This window comes from Carassius gibelio, chromosome A14 (assembly GCF_023724105.1).
Source record: "Carassius gibelio isolate Cgi1373 ecotype wild population from Czech Republic chromosome A14, carGib1.2-hapl.c, whole genome shotgun sequence".
NCBI classification, from domain to species: Eukaryota; Metazoa; Chordata; class Actinopteri; order Cypriniformes; family Cyprinidae; genus Carassius; species Carassius gibelio.
Window position 1 is genome coordinate 14,858,194 of NC_068384.1, and position 24,448 is coordinate 14,882,641.

General features: G+C 36.0%; 3 protein-coding genes across 3 annotated transcripts; 1 reads left to right on the forward strand and 2 right to left on the reverse strand.

Annotated features, from left to right (window-relative positions):
* The first annotated feature begins 3,578 nt into the window (after positions 1-3,578).
* Positions 3,579-4,714, forward strand: atoh1b (atonal bHLH transcription factor 1b). The gene has a single exon (XM_052614431.1). The coding sequence runs from the start codon at positions 3,673-3,675 to the stop codon at positions 4,369-4,371; it is 699 nt and encodes a 232-aa protein (XP_052470391.1). The 5' UTR covers positions 3,579-3,672; the 3' UTR covers positions 4,372-4,714.
* Positions 4,715-5,418: 704 nt separating this feature from the next.
* LOC128027605 (docking protein 3-like) lies at positions 5,419-15,530 on the reverse strand. The gene is made up of 5 exons (XM_052615368.1): positions 15,337-15,530; positions 14,371-14,679; positions 12,299-12,380; positions 9,693-9,862; positions 5,419-8,950 (listed from the first exon to the last, which is right to left on the reverse strand). The coding sequence occupies exons 1-5, from the start codon at positions 15,391-15,393 to the stop codon at positions 7,727-7,729; spliced, it is 1,842 nt and encodes a 613-aa protein (XP_052471328.1). The 5' UTR covers positions 15,394-15,530; the 3' UTR covers positions 5,419-7,726.
* Positions 15,531-15,672: 142 nt separating this feature from the next.
* Positions 15,673-24,011, reverse strand: LOC128027604 (probable ATP-dependent RNA helicase DDX41). Its single transcript, XM_052615367.1, has 17 exons — positions 23,790-24,011; positions 23,313-23,402; positions 22,952-23,105; positions 22,470-22,544; positions 22,318-22,378; positions 22,076-22,212; positions 21,915-21,987; positions 21,512-21,665; positions 21,192-21,328; positions 20,873-21,035; positions 20,564-20,695; positions 19,684-19,755; positions 19,499-19,595; positions 19,008-19,157; positions 17,514-17,585; positions 16,370-16,480; positions 15,673-16,202 (listed from the first exon to the last, which is right to left on the reverse strand). The coding sequence occupies exons 1-17, from the start codon at positions 23,814-23,816 to the stop codon at positions 16,066-16,068; spliced, it is 1,842 nt and encodes a 613-aa protein (XP_052471327.1). The 5' UTR covers positions 23,817-24,011; the 3' UTR covers positions 15,673-16,065.
* Positions 24,012-24,448: the final 437 nt, after the last annotated feature.

Sequence of the window (24,448 nt, forward strand, 5' to 3'; positions counted from 1 at the left end):
TGAAGTAGTTATGTGGTAAGCTATATGTGTTACAGTAATATTTTAAAACTATGATTACAGACTTGGTTTTCATATTATAAATAATATTTTCGGTGGATCATCTGAGCAATAGTGGAGGCTATTCTCTATTCTAGCTATTTAATATCAAAGATTTGATCAATGGAACAAATGCACTGAACAAATGGCTACTGTAATCATTGATTGCATTGATCCATGTAAAATAATATGGCTTTTAATGAGCCCTTATGCTCAACACAATATTACTTCCCTTCCCAAAATTAACGAGTCCGCTAATTTACTTAATTTGCAGGTAAACCCCTAAATTAGACTCTAAGTGACAAGTCTAAAGAAGCACATCCGTACCTCGGGCTGAACTGGAATAATTACATGGGGCTTAGATCAAGGGCGGTGTAGATAGATTCCCTGTGATATTGTCGATTGTGTGAAAAGTGGAAGCGTTCGATCTCAGCAGGTCTTTAATTAACTAGAGAACAAAACAAAAACAAAAAAAGGAAAAAAGAAAAGAAAACAGGGCACGCGCACCCCCAGTCAAACCCAGATTAATCACCCGCGCTGATTGAGCTCCGAAGAAAGCTGACGTTTGGCGAAGTGTCACAATTTGGCTTGCGTTTGTGCCCCAAAAAAGTTCGGGATAAACAATCATTCAAATTCTCATTTGAATAATTAGCTAATTATTGGAATCATGAGTTTCCAAAACTGAGAGGCGTAAGTTGCAAAGACAAGTCAAATAGGCCTATCCTTTTTTTCTATTTTTTTTTTCTTTTCATTAGTAGCTCATCACTTTTGACGTTTTTCTGCCAAAACGTGACTAAACACTGTGCATCAATAACCATGACGCCATGGGGGATCATAGATTGACCTTTGATATGTTCCCAACACTTTCCGCGGTGCTCCACCGCCGCCCCGTCTCAGGCTCACAGCAGATGGGGAGTGTGTCCCTGTCTGCTCAGGGCTGCAGGCTGTTGCGCTGCCAGTAGGGTAGCGAGAATTAAATATTCATGTAAAAAATGAATGGAGAACCCCTGGACAGAGAGCGTGCCCGTTTATTCAGCCCGCGCAAGCCTCATTAACCCGATGACTGGCTAGCAGGTCACGCTGATTTCTTTACCAACATTTAACATTTACCGCATGTCTCCAAACACATGCGCCGGAGCGGCTTAGAGGAATTTAGAGGAAGAAAACAACCCTACTATCGTGTGTGTTTTATTCATTTTTTACCTTGTGCTTCATTATTTATGTTTCTTCTAAGTTCAGCAAATGTAGGCCTTTATATATATATATATATATATATATATACATATATACATATATATATATATATATATATATATATATATATATATATATATAATTGTATTATTTTATTTTTTCTGTAGCCATAGCCCATTTACCGTCTTCTTCCTTAAAAATATTTTACCAGAGTACAGTTGCTGTTATTTTTCCACCAATAGCACTAAAAAGAACCAAATTGATGAACAAATTATATAAATTAAACATTATACATTTCATGACACAGTGCACTTGTTTAAAATAAATAGTATAATAATAATAACAATAATGACTTTAAGGAAGTGCCGTTCACGCTATGAGCAATAATGAAATAAAGTTTTACATTCTTTGAGAACAGGGAAATCCACAACACAGCTAGGCTATATTAATAACACAGAAGAATGACATCGACTTAGATAAAAATATTGACAATCAAAAATCCCCCCGATAAATGCGCGCATAATAATAGAACTAGGCATATATTATCTTTATAGTTGTATTTATCTTTTATAGTTATATTTATAGTTAGCTAGTTATCTTTATATATATATATATATATATATATATATATATATATATATATATATATATATATATATATATATATATATATATATATATATATATATATTATTATTATTATTAACCTTTAAAGTTCTTGCTGTGAAAGAGCCTTAACAATGGAATTTTGGGCAGTAGCCTAATTATTCTTTTCCCATAAATTTCGTAAGCGTAAGGCTCGAAGAGGAGAGCTAGCCCCTGTAAATTAAAACGATTATGTTAGTGCTCAGTGATTAACACTGTCATGGCTGAGGGTGAACAAAAAAGTGTGAAAGTTAAACTATCCCTGGACGCGTCGCAGCATATGGGAGACGTTCGCATCGGCCTCTGACTGTGAGACGGGTGCCAGGGGACAACAGCCGACTGTTTGCTTCTCTATTCAAAGAAGAGCAGTCTCAGAGGGCCCTCCGCTGTCATCACGCTCTCTCTCTCTCTCTCTCTCTCTCTCTCTCTCTCTCTCTCTCTCTCTCTCTCTCTCCATCACCTCTTTTGAGCAAAACAGTCTCGTGTCTAAAAAGACGTTGACTTGGACGTTATACTTCTGTTGTTGTTGTTTGAACAATATATATATATATATATATATATATATATATATATATATATATATATATATATATATATATATATATATATATATATATATATGTATATATAGGCTATATAATGTGCAGTATAGGAAAGGCGTCTTATATCTATACATTCACTAAATTAGACTGGGTAGACCTACCACTTACTCATTTCAGCTGCTTTTTTTAAAGTTTCAGTAGCTAACCACAAATTTAGATAATGAGTTCGCTGGCGAACAGAAGTCCCCTTTGCCTGATGAGGTAGGCTAAGATTGCATTGCGCAGTTTCCATCAGCTTCAGGTTTAGACGTAGGTCTATCTACACGACATAAATGCTGTAATTGTTTATCACTTTTATGTAGGTTATATATTACAGATTTTTAGAGTTATTTTATTACTGTAAGCATTTTCAAATTGTGTTTTAAGTTTAAGTAGACTGTCAGTCCTAGCCTATAAGATGTACCTTTAACATGGTCGATTCGTGTATTGTTTCTTAGCAGTCTCCACCTGATTTGTCAAAATATTGTTTTGCTTCATTGCTAAATAATTTATGACGAGACTGAAGACATATCCGTTTTCCTGGACTTCGCTGACGACAGGTGCGACTCACGACCTGCTTTCCAGCTGCTCGTTTTATTGCTGCGGATTTTACAGTTTATTTGAGAAGAAATATGACGCTGCTGTGCAAGTTTCTTGCTGGATTTTATTAGATGCCAATTCCGTTGCTTATCTTGAATAAAGTGGACAGGGATGTTAGATCAAGTCCTCTGAGGTTTGAGATTGTGTGTTTTATTTCCAATTTTTAAAAACCAATGCATAATAATTGAAAACTCTGATTATGTTTTATGAATGTAATAGCCTATGTTAACATAAACTGCTGTAAAAGTATCAAATAGCCTAAATATGTTAAAAAATAAATATTATTTAAATGTACGTATTTACAGTCATGTATGTAAATGTGCAAAATAAATGACAGCTGGGTAAATTATGTGTTGTGATCATTCTTTGGAAAAGATCTTCCATCACTCCAGGACAGTTGACATGTGAGGGGAAAAAACAATTCTTTATGGAAGTTTGAGGAGCATTTTCTATTGGCTGTGAGCACTCAACAGGAGCAATGAGGGGAGGAGGGGGAGGAGGTGATGCCACTATAAGGCCAACAAAGATCCTGTCTGAAGGTAAAGGGCCCACCCAAAACAGTCAGATCGTGTTCAGCGTTCTCCAAAATTTATTTTTTAGCACATATATACCAGCAATGACAGCAAAAGGCAAGCTTTTGCACTGGTCAGATGGAAAACTTCGCGAACAGGCGGAGGAGTTCACCGTCTCTGAACATCCGAGGTTGACCCGCAGTGACCCACGGGCCTGGATGACTTCCGCGACCCCCGCGTACTCCCCCGCAGGTGACCACTACACACACCCGTCGGTGGGTGCCGCCATGGACAAGTACATGTCTGTAGTCAGCAGTCCTTTGACTGCGGAATCTGATCTGGGAGGATCTAAGGCACATGGTGGGATCAAGCTAAACCTCACCGGACCCCAGAGACACAGACGCGTGGCCGCTAATGCGAGAGAAAGACGGCGGATGCACGGACTGAACCGGGCATTTGACAAACTGAGGAGCGTCATTCCTTCCATGGAGAACGAGAAAAAACTGTCTAAATATGACACCCTTCAGATGGCGCAGATTTACATCACAGAACTGTGCGAGTTGTTGGAAGGTGTCGTGCAGTCCGAGTGCAGAGGTCTGCGGGACGGATGCGGCGCGTCTTGTACCCATGGTAACCTCGGACAGAGGAGCTCAGCGCAGACTTTGAGGACCAGCATCCCTTACGCATTGGAGGCACCTTCTTCTCATTTTGTTGCCGAGAGAAATGATGTCACGTCCAATGCGAGTGATGGCGAATCGTCCCATTTCAGCGACATCGAAGAAGGACAGACTGGAGGACGCTGATGGCTTTGGTGGACTGATATTGAGACACTAATATTAATCAGAATTTATTTGTCTGTGTTTTAGTAGACACTGAAAGAACCAAATAGACAGGCCCAGTGGATTATGGTTAGTTCTAGACTATGCTTTATTAATTGGTTGACAAAATCTGAAAAGGGAAGAAAAAAGAAAACATGCATTCAAGCCCTTTAGTTGCACTTTAGACCTACATTTGGATTTTGTTCCACTTCACATGTACAAAACCCCCATCAGTAATGACAAAAATGAAAATGTTATTTATGTATCTTTGTGATTTTTTTATTAACTCAAAAGTTTAATAAATTTTCTTTTCATATATTTATTCAAATTGCCTCGATTCATATATTCATTTCGTTCAGTTATTTAATATAACAGCACAGATTTTTTTTTTTTTCAGTAATTGTATCATATTCGAAATAACCAGCACTATATATTTTGAAAAAGTTTACCCAAAAGATTTATTCAGTTAGGCTATTTCTTCATATTAAATAGTTACGCCAGTTGGGGGCGACAAAGAAAGAATATTTTTGTGTGCTGTGCGAGTCATTTATCATTCACTCAACAGATTCGCTCAAAGGAGTCATGAATAAAACAAGTCATTATTTAAAACGTTCACAGAACGTGTTTGCGTCACACGAGTTCTCCACAGTTGAAAACAAAATAAATGCAAATATTTTCCTCCATTTTGGTAAGGAAATATGACTTTTGTTGAAAGCAACAATAGTCTAAATATTTAAAATTCGAAGACTGACTCATATGACTCTTGTTCAGTCTGTCAGAAGATCTTATTCAAGATAGACATGTTTCATTCAATCAATATACAATTTAAAGGAACATTTCACCTAAAAAAAAAAAAAGAAGAACATTCTGTCATAAATTACTCACCCTCAAATTTCAAACCTGTATGAGTTCCTTTTTTGTTGAACATAAAATAGATATTTTGGAGAATAACCTGGCACGTGCGGGTGGGGGTGCTGTTGGGGGGTGGGGGTGGATTGGGCTTTGGGGGCTCAAGCCCCTGCCCTTAAAAAATAAAAAAAATAAATGAAAAGTACCCCTCTCAGACAAATAGTTGTTAATAAAACAAAATATATTTTAATTATAATTAACATGACAATATGTAAAAAAAAAACACAATCAGTAACTCAAAAGTTTTGCTTGACTGACTCCACAGTCTGTGCTAAATGTCTACTAAAGCACTTCACAAAACCGTGCAGCGCCAAAAGTCGTAATATTGTGAATCAGTATTAAATTCACTTATATTTATGTATGGTAGGCTACATAAAACTATCATAGTTGATGAAACCCAAGAGCCACCAATTTTTATGTGAAGTGTAGCGGTTGAAATTACTGCAATGGTGACGTGAAAGGACTTTATTATATTAACATTTTTATAATTATGCAGCATTACAAAAGTGTCTTATGCTCATCAAGCCTACATTTATTTGATCAAAAATACATAAAAAAACGAATACTGTGAAATATTATTGCAATTTAAAATAATGGTTTCTATTTTAATATACTTTAAAATCTCATTTATTTCTGTGACGAAATCCTGAATTCTTAGCATCATTGCTGAAGTCTTCAGTGTTACATGATCCTTAAGAAATCATTCTTATATGCTGATTTTATTGTCAGTATTGGAAACATTTGTTCTGCTTTATTTATTTATTTTTGTAACATGTGATACTCTTGGGGGGTTCATTGATAAATGAAAGTTAAAAAGAAAAGCATAAATTCCAAATAGAGATGTCACTATATCACTCTTTACTACCACTGTTTCTAGCAATTTAACAGACCCTTGGTTGATTAAAAACACACTTATTAAATATTAATAATAATAATAATAATAATAATAATAAAAACAGTCCTCAAGCTTTTGAACAGTAGTGTATATTGTTACAAAAGTTATATTTTTAAATAAGTGCTGTTCTTTTTTAAACCTTTATTCATCAAAGAATCCTGAAGAAGTATCAAAGGTTTCCAACATGGATAATAAATCCGCATTGCATAAAATTTATTTTAAAGTAAATTTTGATCCAATTAATGCAGGCTTGAAGACCATAAGTGACTTCTTGCAAAAATAGAAAATATTAGCCTAATGTATGCAAACTTTTGACCTATATATATATATATATATATATAGGAACTCTCTGCACATCCCTGTGGAAAACCATACAGTGGCTGATCCCCTGTATGGAAAAAAAATATATTATGAAAGTCAATGGGAACTAGCACCTTTGGGATGAACTATTCATTTAAGGATTTGTTAAAAGACAATCAACGAAACAGTGCTGTCATGCCAAATACCAAATCACAACCAAACGTTAAATGACTTGTGTTATATTTGTTAAATATACACAGTTTTACAATATATCTTACAAAGACACGTTCAATAAAGATCATTTACATAAACATTCAAAGCATACATTTTCCTTATATTTAATCATCTCAGTACATATTCTGTGAATTGTTATTAAAAAACTTATGTTAAAACTTATGTTAAACTATTATTCATGTTAAAGGGGTCATATGATGCAATTTAAATTTTTCCTTTCTCTTTGGAGTGTTATAAGCTCTTGGTGCTTAAAGAAGATCTGTAAAGTTGCAAAGACTTTAAAGAGTCTCAAATCCAAAGAGATATTCTTTATCAAAGTTAAGAATCTGACACACCCCCATAAAACGCCTCGTTTAAACACGCCCCCACGTCTACCTCACTATGTGGAAATAGTTGCGTAATGCCACCCAAATGTTCACGCAAAGAAAGATGTCACGGTTTCAGTAAACGCAGTTAGTGTTGAAGCATGTCAGGGAGATGCTGTGTGTTTCTAGGCAAAAGCAAAAGCACTTTATTTGTCCTTCTGAAAGTAGATGCATTTAGGAATCTTTAAGATTACTTACAACAGAACAGCAATGCATTTTATGGACGACCGTTTCATGATCCTGGGAGAGGAGGTAATTCTGACTTTGCTATGACAAAGGGGCGTCACATTTCCGACAAGTGCTTGCAGTGTTCAGCCAATCACAATACACCGGGTCAGTTGGCCAATCAGAGCAGACGGCTCTTGTTAGAAGGAGGGACTTTGTAGAAAACTACGTGCTTAAGAGAGGCGGGGCATAGAGGACCTACAATAATGTATAGTATTTGAAAAATATTGTGTTTTTTGAACATTAAAACGTTTCAACATATTCTGTTACACCAAATACACAAAATAATGATCTTTAAAAAAGCATCATATGGCTCCTTTAAACGTATCTGTTATGTTACACTGAAAACAGATATCACACACATTAATCAGGCAAGCAGTGACACTGACCTCAACTGCAGACAATAGAAACCTCAATCAGTCATCTGCTCATCTATTCGGTCTAACTGATCAGAACTTCCCCCACGTGACCGGGGCAGAAATGGGGGTGGCATTTTGGACGGGTCTTTAAATAGCATGTTAGAAAGGGTCTGTTTGAAGTTGACAGGGATTTCACTGGAAGTGATAACAGGAGCGTGTTGCTCACTGTTAGGCTGCTCTTGATCATCACTGCCCTCAGTCTGTCTGTTCTTACGTTTAGCTGCGAAATTCACTGTGCTATATATGTCCTCAATATTGGGTTGATCCTGCTCGGCAGTGGTCTTCACGGACCAGTTGGTGTAGTGAGCCTCTTCATTGTTGTCCTCAGAAGGTTCTTGTGGTGATTTCCACTCCTTCTCTTTATCCATGGTTACTTCTGTATCCATGCTTGGTGGTAGACTGGGAGGCGTTGGAATTTTTGGGAGATTCATTTTTGATCTTGGCTTTGGTTGTGGAAATATCACTGAATATAAAACATCATCCGGGCTCCTTGGAGGGCTTTTGACGCAAGGTGGTGGATCTGGTAAGGAGATGTTTCTGCGTGGTACTGGACAGGGTTTATCTTGGCTTGTAATGACCGGAGGTTGCTTTTTAATATTAGGCCTGTACTGTGGTTTGGCTTTAGGCGAGGGTGGCGGTGGTGGAGGGTTTTGTTGTGAAGGAGTGGATGATGCCTTTTGGACATTCTGGTATGCGAGAACACCTTTAATGAGCTTGTGTATCGGCTGCCCAGGTTTTTTCAGTGCAGGTGGGCAAGGTCTTTCTTGATTCTTGTTATCCTGAACTTTCATATTGACCGTAGTTTTGTCCCTGCCCTGTGGTTTGAATTTCGGTAAAGGTGGTGGGGGAGGAATGGCTTGTGGAAGGGGTGTGGATGGTGGCAGCAGCTCTTGGAGACTATTGTACATGAGTGCCTCGTCAGTGGATTTGTGTATATGCTGTTTGAATTGTAATGGTGGGAGCGGTCGATCTTGATTCCCGCTGTTTGGAGGGAGATTTTTCCCCTTAGGCTTGTCCTGCGGTTTGCTTTTAGGCGAGGGAGGCTGGGACGCGAACTCTTGTGGAAGAGCGGTGGCTTGTGCCAGAAGTTCTTGGACACTCTGGTGCATGATTGCCTCCTCAATGGCCCTCTTTATTTGTGACCCCTGTTTTGATAAGAAAATGAACTGGCCCTCCCCAGTGTGACAGCGACGACCTGCCTCTATCATAATTCCCCCCTGAAAAAAAACAATAAATATTGAATAAAGAGAGCAAATGTGAACTAATATTCAAAAGACTGAAGCAAAATAAATAAATAAATGTGTATTTGTAAAAATCCTACACGTGCCATAATTCATAATCAAAAATATAATTTGACTACAAATGTATACATACTACCATTCAAACGTTTGGGGTGGGCATGAAAATGTTTTTTTAAGAAATTAACACTCTTATTTGGCAAGGTCGTATTAAACTGATCACAGGTAACAGTAAAGACATTTATACTGTTACAAAAATGTTCATTTTCAAATAAATTGTTTTTGTTTTTTTTACTTTATATTCATAAAAAAAAATTAAAAAATGCATCACGGTTTCCACAAACATATTAAGTAGCACGAATGTTCCTTGAGCAGTAAATAAGCATATTAAAATGATTTTTGAAGGAACATGTGACACTGAAGGCTGGTGTAATGATGTTGAAATTGTATGAGGAATGAATATATATATATATATATATATATATATATATATATATATATATATATATATATATATATATATATATAACTGTTTTACTGTATTTTCATCAACTAGCCTGCAGCTTTGGTCATCATAAGAGACAAAAACATTGAAAGATATATCTATACCAAACTTTTGAATGTTAGTGTGTAGTGTATATATAGTTTTACTGAAATGATTTTATGTGAGCAGGCATGTTGAGTATTAGAGGGTTCCATATTTTTATTCCTCCTGAAGCACCTTGACTTGGCCAAACCTCCTGAGGAGCCTGTAGGGCCAATGGTAGATGGCCTGCCCGGTCTTAAGATCCAGCAGACAAATAGCCTCTTTCTCAGAAGACAGCAGGTAAGACCCAGACATCCTGCACCTTTGAGACGCATCTGTGCTCTGCACTGTCACCTGGAACTGACCTGCGGGGTGGAATTCATTAAAACATCAAACTGAAGTCTCTCTGGACAAACCCTCAATCGCTGGGGTCAGACCTCTTGAATTTAAAGTGAAGACAGAACCAAATAAATTTTAAATGGGTGGCCAAGAATTATGAAGCAGTGAAATGGATCATATGAATGGCTGGTCTTGAAACAATATTGACTGTTGAATATTAGAATATTAAACATTTTAAACATTTTTATTTAACAGTTTCTTGTATCACCCCTAAAGCTTTTTTTATTTAATAGTAATCTGGCTACACTACATTTCACAATACTTACATAGTATACTACTAACTTAACAAATAAACAGTACGTAGGCATGAAATATTAATCTGAACTGAGATTTCTTATTCATAGACCAACTAAAAGCTTCCACTCTCAGGAAAAAAATCCCCCAGTGTATTAACAATTGGCCTAGTAAATTGAACACCGCAATAATTATAAATTATATATTATTTTTAATTTGTATTCAGAGTTTTGTTCTAGTTAAATATATAACACATGTGTACTAATATTATATATATGAACACCAAAGTCCTCAAAGTCCATTTCATTTAATGAAAAAAAAAACTCTTGCAAGAAAAAGAAAAAGAAATGGTAAAAGGGGAATAAAACAATTTCATTTTATAACAAACAAACAACTATCAAATTATTATGTACTAATAAAGATTAAGTGATGTAACAAACACTTGTTACTAAATTCACTAAGGGCCCTTAGTTCCTAAAACGTCTGAATACGTCTATGCCCAAACACATTTATTATCTGTGTGGCTCAAAAACACATTTTCAGATATAAATGTTCTTATACAGCGACTGAAAAATCTAGGTGTGTTGTTTGATTCAGGTCTAAAGTTCGATAAACAGATCAATTCTGTTGTTATGTCATGTTTTTATCATATACAACATCTTGCAAAAGTGAAACCTTTCCTTTCTCTAAAGAACTTTGACGTGACGTGACATTCAGCCAAGTATGGTAACCCATACTCAGAATTCGTGCTCTGAATTTAACCCACCCACCCTGTGCACACACACACAGTAGTGAACACACACACACTGTGAACACACACCCGGAGCAGTGATCAGCCATTTATGCTGCACCACCCGAGGAGCAGTTGGGGGTTCGGTGCCTTGCTCAAGGGCACCTAAGTCATGGTTTTGCCAGCCCGAGACTCAAACCCACAACCCACAACCAGAGTCATACTCTCTAACCACTAGGCCACTACTTCCCACAAAATAGTCATCCATGCATTTATTACTTCACACCTTCACTACTCCAATTCACTCTATTATGGAGCAAACCAACCATTGATTGGATGACCTCAAATGGTTTAAAATGCTGCCTGGTAGTCGCAAATTCGATCACATTTCTCCCATTTTAACTTCTCTGCACTGGCATCCAGTCAAACTAATAATAAAATTTTAAAAAAGTAGTTTTTGTTTTTAAAGCACCACACGGCTAGTTCCAACCTATTTTGATCTTTTACGTTGTCAGAATCCATCCAGGGCACTTAGATCTGACAACCTTAGAGTGCTTCCTGATCGTAGATCAAGGTTAAAACATCATGGAGACCATGCTTTCACAATAGCAGGCCCTAAACTCTAGAATAGCCTCCTGGCATCATCACTCTCCTCTTTTAAATCAAAACTTAAAACACATCTTCTCAGTGTGTGTCTTTAATGTATTATTCCAACTGTTAATTTAATATGTTGCCTTATAGATTGTTATGGATTCGGTTTCTTATTTGAGCTTTCTGATCTGTACAGTTCTTTGGTCAACCTTGGGTTGTTTTTAAATGTGCTTTATAAATAAATAAATGAATTGTTTTAGATCGGAATTTCCCAAGCTATTTTGTGTTCTTATTCTAAAGCATTAGTGTTATCAGTGTTACAAATCAGCTTGAGATGAACGGTTTCTCTTAGACTTGACTTCTATTTATTCACTAAAGAAAAAAGTAACTTTGCAAAAGAGCATGTGTTATTTAACACTGTAATAAGAAGAAAAACTAAGTATGCGCTATGAGGAAGAAGATAGACCCCCAAAAACCTACTGAAGCTGAAAAAAAAAAACTTACAATATGATCCAACACCAAGGATGTCTGTCTGTATGAGTACAGAAAACCAACAAAGATGTGACTACAAGAAAAAAAGAACTTAGACTAAACACTATAAATTCAATCAATATGACCATTTTTTGTACTCTTTTTCTTTTACACCTACGTAGATGACAGACCACAGATGTGTCTGACCTCAGTAAACACTGAGCAATGGAAATGTACATCTGCACCAATAAGACACACCCTCTTGCTCAACTGCAACAAACAGTTTGGTAACACCTAATTTGACAGCAGATAATTGTTATTGTGGTTCTGAAACATCTTTGCTGATAGAGAAGTGTGTTTCTGAGCCCATTCTCACCTGCTCCCCAGGTGGAGTACAGTTCATTGTCAGCCGGTGTTGTGTATTTATCTTTCTTGGTATCTTCGGTTGTCTGGGTCTTCTAAAAATATAAGACAGTTGATAACAAGCGTGCATTAGTAATTCCTCTTTTTTTATCGTATCAGTCTTTGAAAAAAAAAAGACCATGTACATTCTTGTGCAATCAAAGACTCCGTGTGGTTATCAGCACTTCCTCTGTTTCGACTTAGCTGTTGTGTGAAAATGTACATCAGAAAATGAAGTCCTTTATAAATGTGTTGACTTTAGTCACTTTAGTAGTGGTAACATGTCCTTCGTTCTAATTATGACTTGTGTCATGAGGATGGCAACTCATGTTATTCAATCAGCTTGTTTTACCCAATGCTTTGTCTTTTGCTTTCTGCTCTTTCTTGAAAGATGATTCCTTTTTTGGCTGATTAAAAGATATGAGACAAAATACAGTGTTAACTAGTGTATGGTATCAGACAAACTTGCTGTTGGCTGGTTTTGGATATCAGAATAGATCAAAATGGACTGATGGGGTCTGGAGAAGTCTGGAACATGCCTGCAGAATTAAACAAGGCCAATACTTCCTTTTTCTTTTCTTTTTATTTATTTGTTTTTCATCATCTCTAATGTTCCTGGATCAACATTCTTGTTCCTACCTGGGTTAGATTCTTGAAGTATTTATTGATTTCATTTTGACTTTAGCAGTAGCTCAAACAGTAGAGCAAAGTGCTAGCAATAAAAAGGTCATGGGAATGATTCCCAGGGTATGCATACATTGATTAAATGTATTCCTTGAATGAACTGTAAGTAGATTCAAATAAAAAGTATCTCCCAAATATGGTTTATTCATAATGTCCATAACCATAATCCACATTTGGATTGCTTAGTTGGGGTTTAAAAGCCAATTGATATTCAGTAACATTAAAGGTGCAATGGGTGATTGTCTCAGAAACCGTTTTTGTTACACTGGTTGAAAGTCTCTTAACATCCCTATAGCAATCATTACGTTGAGTGGTCTAAATGTATTTATCTCTATTTATATATTCTGTGGAAGGCGTAGGACCAGGAAATGTGCATCCAATCACAACGCTCTGTCCGAGTGTCTTAAATGGCTTTCCTACCTGCCTGTTAAGGTATGTATCTGCATATGTCTGTACACCCTGTTTGCGCAGACAAAATAAGTCATCAGACAGACATCAACAACCCGGTCTTCCCTCCTGTTATTGTAGTACTTTTAAAGTTTTCTTGCTGGTGAATGACACATGATGTAGCCCAGCAGTTCCCAATTCCAGTCCTCATGCACATATTTTGCATGCCTTGCTTTGTTAACACACCGATACAGATGACCAACTTGTTAGAAATGAGCTAACGTTACGTGAATTAACTGTGTTCTGATCGATATGATCCCTACACTGTGTTCATTGCTCCCTACTCCCTAAGCAGGGGTTACTTCACTTCGGAACATGATCTAGAATTGGGAACTGCTGATGTAGCCTACTGTAGTACTGCTATCTCTGCTATTCTGGTCTGTGAGCATTAATGCGTTCAGGGGGCAAGGCTTTGGACGGCGATTGCAGGGAGGGTGTGATGTTCGCTTTCAGGGCTATCAGGCTAATGTTAGCATTTTCCACAATCTCTTACTATACCTTTAAGGATTTGACTGAACTTACACCATTGGATGAGAATAAAACGTAACCTAATTAGATCTCGATGATGACTGTTGTTTTGTAGAGCTGCTTTATTGCTTAATTTGTTCAAATGTAATTAAAGAATTTTGCAACACTGAAACTGAACTGATTCAAGCTTAGTAACGTCACTGCGGTCTTCTGTAGAGCTGCTTATAGTTGAATTTTACAGTTATTGAACGAATTAGAACAAACATTCCATTATTCTTCCAGCAGAATAATGACACTATTGTATTATAGAAATCAGATTTGTCTCATATTTGATGAAGTTGGCATCACTGAATAAATTTTTTTTTGTTAATTGCTGCAAACCTGTATTTTTCTATCTTTTCGATCCAAGAACACATTATACTTTGCAATATCCCCCAACCTCCATACCTGAAATGCTAGCTGGCACAGAATAGTCATCCAGTTCTCCTGGGAGGGGGCAGCGATGGTGTAGGTGCATGAGGTGGTGTTTAAAAAGAAGGCGGAGCAATCTTTGGGGCAGCTTTCTCCTGGGGCTGGAGTGATGCTCAGACAGTCTGTCAGGCGGATCACCCGTTTGTCTGTCTTTCTGAGCCCTGAAGGCCTTGCAGCGGCGGACCCCATCAGCCCCCCTCTATCACGCATGTCATAGAGCTCCATACGGCCGATCCCTGAAGAGCTGGGCTCGAACAAAATCAGCCAGGATTTCCGCCATATCTTCTGCAGGAACAAGGAGAGATGTTTGTTTTGTGGCACCACAACTCTCTGGTTCAGCACTCCTCCATTGGGACTAGTTAGATTTTTAGAAGAACAAGCCAGAGGGAGCAGAGGTTCTGAAACGATTCTTTGCTTTATCTTCCATGCATGATTCATGGCGGCTAAATGCTACCATGAAGATGGCAGCACCTCAGGTGGTTAACCAGCTTCCGTTTCCCTTCTGTATTAATAATGTACAGTTGAAGATTTCTGATAATTCACAAGGCTTGGTGTAAATAATTAAAGGGATGTTTTAATGTTATAACTCTGATTATCAATGGTATGTCCAACATTTTTCATTCCAAAAACACCATTACTACCTCCTTAGATTCTAATTACATCACAGAGATAGTTCACATGAACATGCTTTCATCATTCACTCAGCCTCATGTCATTCTAAACCTGTACAACTCTTCTCTTTCTTTTTATGACCTGGCTAAACACTCAGGTAGTTGAGCAGGAAACCATATAAAACATACTATTAATAGAAGCAATATAAAAAGCATAAGAACTGGCACATCAAATAGTAGCTCTAGTACTAGAATTAAATAACATACTGAAAAAAAGAGAGAAAAAGTTCCAATTAAGTGTAAAATTATCTTTTTTTGTGAATAATCTCACCTTCCCAAACTTGACGCCCTGCAAAAAGAGCGGACCCTCTTTAGAGATCACATCCATTGTGCTTGTTTGCCTCTAAGTGCTCCAGTTCCTCTATCTTCTACAGAAGCTAACAAAAGAGTAATGACGAGTGAGAGAGAGAGAGATAGACTGCGTGTGATGCTAAACTTGATATTAAGCAAGTGTTTCCGTGAGGTTGAAGGGCCACGTCATTCACATAGCTAAAAACGGTCCACATTGGTTTCCTCGAACCTTGAAAACTTTACATTGATGTGTCTCGCTAACAATCACCTTAAGCTTAGTTGTAAACAGGACATGGCGAAGAGATGTAACCAGAGATAATCTCAGAGAAGAATTTTATTGCAGATGGCTTCATAAAGTAAAGAGGGTGGATGAGCTGACCATTACTTATCTACACTGGATGTGTAGCAAATAAACTGTTAAAAACATGCAGAGTGGGTTTCAGATACATACTGTAATAACTCAGCTGTTACATTATTACATGACAACATCATTATGAAGCAAAACCTACTGAAAAGTCTAGCAAAATCTAACTGTAATATATTGTTTTTCTTACACAAAGCTTTTTGACTGTATTTTGCAACAAAAAAGATAGGTCACTGAAAAAAAAAAATCTTATTCCAAGAATAACGCATTTTGCACAAAATGACATTGGACATGATACAGGAACCTCTCTCAAGGAAAGATTTGATGACAAAGTAGCAGATAGCATTAAAAATCCATGGAGCTGCTGGCCAGATAGTCCTTGCGGCCGATGTTGGTGACCTGTTTTGTCTGCATGGCCTCCAGTTTGGGACAGACTGTGATCCTGTGGCCCAAACCACCACAAAATGTACAGCCTCTCTCTTCTAGGATGGAAAAGGCAATAAAAATAAACATGTTAGACAATGTATTATGTTATACTTTTGAGCGCTGAAGATCCTCTTTGCACAACCAGGCAAATGTTGCAATAATTTTGGGCATGCGCTCGACTGGCTATATAAGCTTGTTTCAGTTATAAGTGCATCATCTGTACCTCCAATATCCAGCATCGTCTCGTCTCCCGTTTGGAGAACCTGCAGCACAGGAGGAACCTTCTGCTTGGCTTCAACCAACAGAGCTTTCAGATCCATTAGTACAGACTCATCTATAAAAAAAAAAAAGGATTTTGATGCACAATTACCTCTATATAGTTTATTCTCTGAAATTATAATTCACTGTGTGTGGTAATTTAATCTCAGAAGGGGGAACAAGAACTGAAAGAAATGAAAACAGACAGAGAGACACCAAAGTTCAATCTATATCTATATATATACACACACACAGGGGTGCACATAAGTGGTCGGCAGGTCCACATGCGTGACCAAAATAAAAAAAAATGCGTAATATAAATAAGTACTGACAGCGCATTTGCGTACCCACGTGGTTGACAGCTGTTAATGCACAATTGCCATTTTAGATCACAAACTGTACTATATAAGTTTTATTTTCAACCTGAAAGCATAAATCTAGGCTACGCCTACCGTTTCAAAGCACAGTGCAAGACTGTGACATTCATCCACTGACGCTCTTTAATCAGCAGCGCTTAATCCAGAAGCACGTGTACTTACTTGCCAGCAATCCGCCAAAATAAAAGCCTGCTGATTTTAAGTTTGAATATGATGAAAATGCTTTTGTTAATTTATTTTTAAACGCTTTTTTCCAAAGCAACTTAAAATTGGGGAATACATAAAGCGATTCTTCTTAAAGAGGCAAACATAGTAGGAAATATTAGCATTTAATTTTTTAGTTTTTTACTATAAAATAAATGCATTAGTATTTAATACTAGGACTGTTTTTATTTTTTATAATATAACACACTATTATTTAGTTTATTTACTATCATTTAATTTTTAAAATACTAAATAAAGTGTAATAATATTATAACTATTATTAATTCATTTTTTATAGTTGCATTTGATGGGTCACATGAGTGTGAGGACCAAGTGTGAGGACCAAACCAAATCTCCAGGCTGAAAAAATTATGTGCACCCCTATATATATCTATATATATATATATCTATATATATATATATATATATATATATATATATATATATATATATATATATATATATATATATATATATATATATATATATATATATATATATAAATAAATAAATAATAATAAAACTTACCACATCCTTTGTTAATAAATGTTGTGGCTATTCCAGTCTTTCCGGATCGACCTGTTCTGCCTATTCTGTGGACTGTGGAATAAACATGTTACATACTTTTCAAACTATACATACATAAATATAAATACATATTTCTGAACAGTAAGATTTGTAATGTTTTTTTTATGTGTTTTGCTGACCAAGCCTGCATTTATTTGGTCCAAAATACAGCAAAAGCAGTAATATTGTGAAATATTATATTTTATATATGTTTACTATTTAAAATAATTGCTTTTTCAAAATCATCATTCCAGTTTTCAGCTTCACATGATCCTTCAGAAATCATTCTAATATTCTGATTTTTTTATTTATTTTATATATATATATATATATATATATATATATATATATATATATATATATATATATATATATATATATATATATTTATATACAAGCAGCGGAGTAGAATATTTCAGGTTTATTTTATTTTGGATCAATAAATGCAGGCTTGGTGAGCAAAAGAGAATTCTTTAAAAAACTTTTAAAATCTTACTGTATTTTTTTTTTTTTTTTTTTTGTATATGCAGGTACATCTCAATAAATTAGAATGTCATGGAAAAGTTTTTTTTTTATTAAATGTGAGCCAAAATCATCACAATTGCACTGAACTTTTCACAATTTGAGTTGAATTACTGAAATAAATGAGCTTTTCCACAACATTCTAATTTATTGAAATGCACCTGAATATGCAAATCAAGTGGCATCTGAAGTTTCTCAGAACTAACTTCACTTTTCTGATTCATTTTTGCAACATCAGTTAACCAATTGGCTTCAAAGTTAAAGTTGGTTTAGTGGTTGTATAAACTTCTGTCAAATGTTTTGCCTGAAAGAAGTGCTTGTACTTTTGTTACTTAACATAAATGCAACTTTTGATATTTATTTTGATTTTAATTGTGGTTTCTATATACTTTATGAACTGTCTAGCAATTACATTTTTAATGTAATTAATTACATGGTGTGTAAATTAATCCAATTAATCAAATCAAATTGAATCAATGATTGTTAAATGAAAAAAATTAAAATTAATTGATACTCTTAAATTGACAGCCCTATGTGTAAAATGTTATTGCTATTTAAAAAATTTTATTTTTAATGTAATTTATGCTTGTGATGAATTTTCAGCAGTCATTACTCCAGTCTTCAGCGACACATGATCATTCAGAAAGCATTTTACTATGCTGATTTGGTGCTCAAGTAACATTTATTGTTATGCTGAGATGTTGAAAACAGTTGTGCTTCTTAATATTTTTGATAAACAAAGCTCAAAGCTTATTCGCAAACAGAGCTCTTTTGTAGCATTAAAAATACACTTTTTTTAAATCATTTTTTATGTGTCTTGCTGATTATAGCAATAAATAAATAAATCTTACGGACCCTCAAACATTTGAAAGGTAGTGTATACAAGCCAATAAGCTTTAATAATAAACCATGCCAAATAATATGAACACCTACCGTAGTTCTCAATCTCCTCTGGCATGTCATAATTGACAACATGCTGGATAGCTGGAAAATCCAGACCCTTCGAAGCAACATCAGTAGCCACTAAAACATCTTTCTTTTCCTCTTTGAACGCCTCAATGGCTTTCGTTCTCTCTTCCTGGTCTGAAAAGCACACGTAGAGTTTATTGAGCAGAGCGTGGTTGAACTGTGTGACCTGTTTAACTTTGTGCTGAACAGTCACATTCATAACTATTATATATTTTAGGTAACATGAGCTGGAGTATTTAGTGTATGGTCAGAGTGAAGTAAAGCCACAGACACTTTGCTGCTTTGAGGTTAACCTTCGGACATAGTTTGAACACTGGTTTAGTGCTATGATAGGAGCCGCAATGCAGCAGAAGCTGACACCCAGTGGAGAGCAGCTGTAGCTGCAGGAAACGCCATGCATAAACCTGACTGATGGGGCTTGTGCTGCAAGCAGATTGAGATGGATGATGTCGTACCTTTTCCACCGTGAATAGCCACCGCCTCCACACCTTTCAGCAGAAGATACTCATGTATGGCATCTACATCTGCTTTCTTCTCAGCAAATATTAATACCTAAAAAACAAAATGGGGAGTGTGATGGTTGGAAGAGTTTATGCAGGATTCTCAGATGTGGTTAATAAAAGAGTTAAAAGCTACGTGCCGGCGGTGGGCTCTTCTGGAGACACTCCAGGAGGTAAACCATCTTGGCCTCTTCTTTGACATACTCCACTTCCTAAAAGTGACAGGATGTATACAAGTAAAACTTTCTGTTCTGATTAAGTATTACACGATATCGTTCAACGGTTTGGGGTTGGTTTAGGTTTTTTGTGTTTTTGAAAGTCACTTATGCTCATCACGGCTGATATTGTTATTCACAGGAATATTGTGAAATATTAATTCTATTATTGCTATTTTTAGATTTTTATATTATATTTTTATATTATGTATTATTTTTTTTTGAATGTACCTTATTTCTGCGGTTGAAAAGCTGAATTTTCAGCATCATTATGCCAGTGTTCAGTGTCACATGATCTAGAAACATTGCACTGTTTTTTACATATTCACGGTATTTTGTCAAATCATTTTATATTTTTAAATGTTTTAAATTCATTTTAAATAAGTTTTTTTTTTTATCATTTTCAAAGTGTTTAAATTGCTTGTTTTATTTTTGTAATTATTTTCCTTCATGATTTTTACTTTCTTCTATGTAAAAGCACTTTGAATTACCATTGTGTATTTTTGTGGACACCAGGAATTATTTTACCATGATTTTTATTTAACAGAAATAAACAATAAAATAAACAAATGTATATATAATAACAAATGTGTTTACTATAGCATTTTATCCATTTAATGCAAGTTTGCTGAACAAAATGCATTTAAAAAATTGATATCTTACCGACCCCAAACTTTTGAAACCGTAGTGTGTTTCACGACACTCGAAAAATCCAGTTTAGCAAAACTCACAAAACAACTACAAGGATGGGATGGAACATGAGGAAAGAATAATGCTGGGCCTTGCATGAATCTTAATATCGTACCTGGATGACGTCCAAGCTTGCAGCTCCAGCTCTGCCCACATTAATGGTGATAGGTTTCACCAAAGCACTTTTGGCAAAGTTCTGAATCTTCTTGGGCATAGTGGCACTGAAAAGCAGTGTTTGTCTCTGACCCTAAAGCAAATCATAATTAATAAATTCATAATAATCATAAAATTATTTTAAAAATCATTCATTACTTCTAAAAGACTATTATTCTAGTTCTTAAACACTTCATTTTCAGGAAAACTTTGAAAAAGTAGGGTAACATTTTAATATATTTACTGACTAAATACTTTACTTTAAAAGTACCTTAAAGTAAGAGAAGATGGTCCTGATGTCCTCCTCAAAACCCATGTCAATCATCCTGTCAGCCTCGTCCAGAGCCAGATAGCGGCAGATATCCAGACTCACCATCTTCTTGTTCAGCAGGTCCATCAGTCTGCCTGGAGTGGCCACCATCATGTGCACCCCACTACAATCACACAATCATTTGCAAGTTTAGAAGGGATTTCTAAAGCAATCAGCATCCAAATAAAGAACAAGTACAATTTCCCAGTCATTTTTTGTCCTTCTTTTCAAAAGTCACAACGTGGAAATTAAAACACTAAATTGAAACAAAGTGACTTACTGTTTCACCACCTCCATCTGTTCTTTGACAGACATGCCCCCAATACACAGGGCACAGCGCAACTGAGGAGCCCCTTCATCCTCTAGGAGTTTACAGTAGTATTCAATGACTCCATGTGTCTGTCTCGCCAGCTCTCTCTACAGATGGAGAGAAAGACAATAAATACTTGGCCATACTGTTGCTGTCTGGTGCCTGTACTGTCTGCCTCTTGACTTATGATTTCTATGATGAAATAGTTTTGTTCCACATGGGTAATCTGCTTCTCATTTTTCTGCTGTATATCCGGCAGACGACACAGGATGTTGACAAAGTAGGCTTACAGAAGGGCAGATGATGAGGCCATAGGGTCCCTCTCTCTTACAGAAGGGTAGCCGTTTCTCCTGCTCCAGACAAAACATAATGATGGGCAGCGTGAAAACCAGAGTTTTCCCTGAGCCGGTGAAAGCAATGCCAATCATATCCCTGCCAGAGAGACTAAACAAACAAACAAATTCAAAAAATTATTAATATAAATATATAAGTTATTATCTATTATTAACATTTTATTACCTAATAAATTCTAACAATTTATATATAAATTATTTTACATCTATACACAATTTTATTAAAATGTAAGAGATGTGTTTTATTAATTTGCACATTTTTTAAAGACAAAAAGCTAAAACCGTCTTACCAGCTGACACTGTATGATAATGCCTGAATATTGGCCTAAGCGAAACTCACATGGTTGGTATTCCCTGGATCTGAATGGGTGTCGGGTGAATGATTCCTTTTTTCTTCAGTCCTTTAAGGATGGCTGCAAAGAGCATTAAAGTTGAGAGCGTGCCATTAGAGTGAAGCTTAGAGTCAGGTGCTAAATGTACAACAGGTGGGATGGATCTTACCCTGAGGAAACTTCATCTCTCTGAAGGTCTTAATGGGTGGTGGAATGCCTTCACCTTCAACAAGAATGTGGTACTTCTTCCGTACACGTTCATGCCGTGCTGCTGGCATGCCATGAATGTAACGTGGCGCTTTCCAGCTGAAGAGTAAATAAGAAGTTGATTGCTGTTGTCTTTATTTGCGAAAAACCCACAACTGATCTGACAAATGAGAGTTAAACAAAGGAGAGTTAAAGGCAGCTCACCTTGTTTTTATTGGGTCTTCATATGTGATACCTTTGGCCATTTCCTTCACAGACATTAGAGCTGATAAAGATATGGAAAGATGCATGTTTTTTTTTTTTTTTTTTAAATACTTCCGACCTATACATTTAATTTAATGATTTGGTTTGCTTACCTCTGCCTTCAGCCACGCTCTCCAGAATCTTTTCTTCCTCTTTCAGTTGTTTCTCCTTGGCAGACTCCTTCCGAGCTACAATTATTAATGTACAATTTGAAAATGAACAACAAATGAAACACACAGAGTCCACTCAAAAAAAAAAAATTCTAAAAATGTTCTTTACAAAAACACATAATTTTGCTTATTTGATAAGAAACTTAGAAATAGTGCAGAATCATAGTAGGAAAATAAACAATATGGAAATCAATGGGAACCATCAACTGTTTGATTACCAGCAATCTTCAAAATATCTTCTTTTATGTTCAGTATAAGAAATCAACTCATACAGGTTTGGAACGGCATGAGGGTGAGTAAATAATCACAGAATATTCATTTTTGGGTGAACTATCCCTTTAATTGACCTTATATTGACACTCTGATTGAGACCCACTGCATTAGACAGTAAACAAGTTATGAAGAAAAGGAGAGGACGTAGAGACCTTCAGCTTTCTCCTTGAGGTGTTGGTGCTGGTCCAGAAGACTGACATTGGATCGGGGACCCAGACCATCATCCTCATCTTTCTGCTCTCCGCCACTATCTTTCTGTTCCTCCTCTGTGAGCCCTTTCCCACGGAAACGCATCACCTTCTGGAGCTGAGGGTCAAATCAAATAAACATATGTAATTAGGATGCACAGACTTATGTTGGCAAAAGAGCGAAATATATTTTAAAAAAACCATGGTGTGACATACAGCAACAGCAAAGACAGTGGTGGTGAACCACAGAGCTGCCACAGGAAACAGAAACACAATTATCATGAAAATGAATGGCCATGCTATGATCTTAGTAGAGGTTGCTTACCATCTGCTGTTTTCTGATCTTAACAGGAACATACGGCACATAGTCATCATCTTCTGAGCCATCTGATCCAGACTTATCCGAGTAGTTTCTCTGAGAATTACATAAAAGTCACAAAGCATTAGGCCTTTAATACAAACTGCATTCAGCATCACAGTTATATAGCAGTTCAGACGCACATATTCTCTTCTTACACTACTGTATAATTTACAAAAATGCAGGCTAAATTAGTACAGATTAATAGATAAATTACATATAAAAACATAGCTGATACACACAGACGTCTGCTTAATTTCGCAATATTTTAAATTGCTATATAAAATATCAAAACGCCGTTTATTTGAGAGTAACGTACACCTGTGCATAAAAATCTTAATGAGATATGATTAATCACATGTTTAATACAGTGAATATGGTTAAATCTCTGTTACTCGAACATTTACTTTGAGATGCGTTTACATACATATTAGTAAAACTCACCTTTTTTGGTCGATTTTCCGTTTCCATGATGCTCGGCGTTAACGTTACTGGCTTTAGGGTTATAATTTAGTGATAATATTTAGTACATAAACGTCAGATAAATGTTACATTACACTCAAACAAGCATTGTTTATACTAGCTAGCATGTTTCGCTGTTGCTGCTGCTGCTCAACGGAAGCGTGACGTACAGGTTACGTATACTACGGTGGCCCAAAAGGACTAAACGAAACGAAAGTATTTCGGAGATGTAAAAAAATAAATTTTTCCACCAAGATATTGTTCAAAACCAGCATGATTTCTTTCTTCTGTGCAACAAACAAGCGGATGCAAGGCAGAATGTGAATTCTCAAAGATTCTGTCTAAAAGCACACGGTTTTAAGAGGATTATTGTTAATTCATGAAGGAAAAAATAAAGAACTAAAAAATCATTTTAACTCTTTTTTTTAAACATTAAACTTATTATTTAACCTTGAAGCAAGGTAAATAACTTTAGCCTGGGACGGCAAAAACGTAATACTCTTATTGGAATATTTTCTCTCTCATTCCAATTTATGCTATTTCGTGTATTACCTTATTTGCATGTTGCCAAAATAAGTTTAGAAAGCAAACACAACACTTTTTTTTTTTCCAAAACTGTCATGTTTTAATCTTTCGGCATG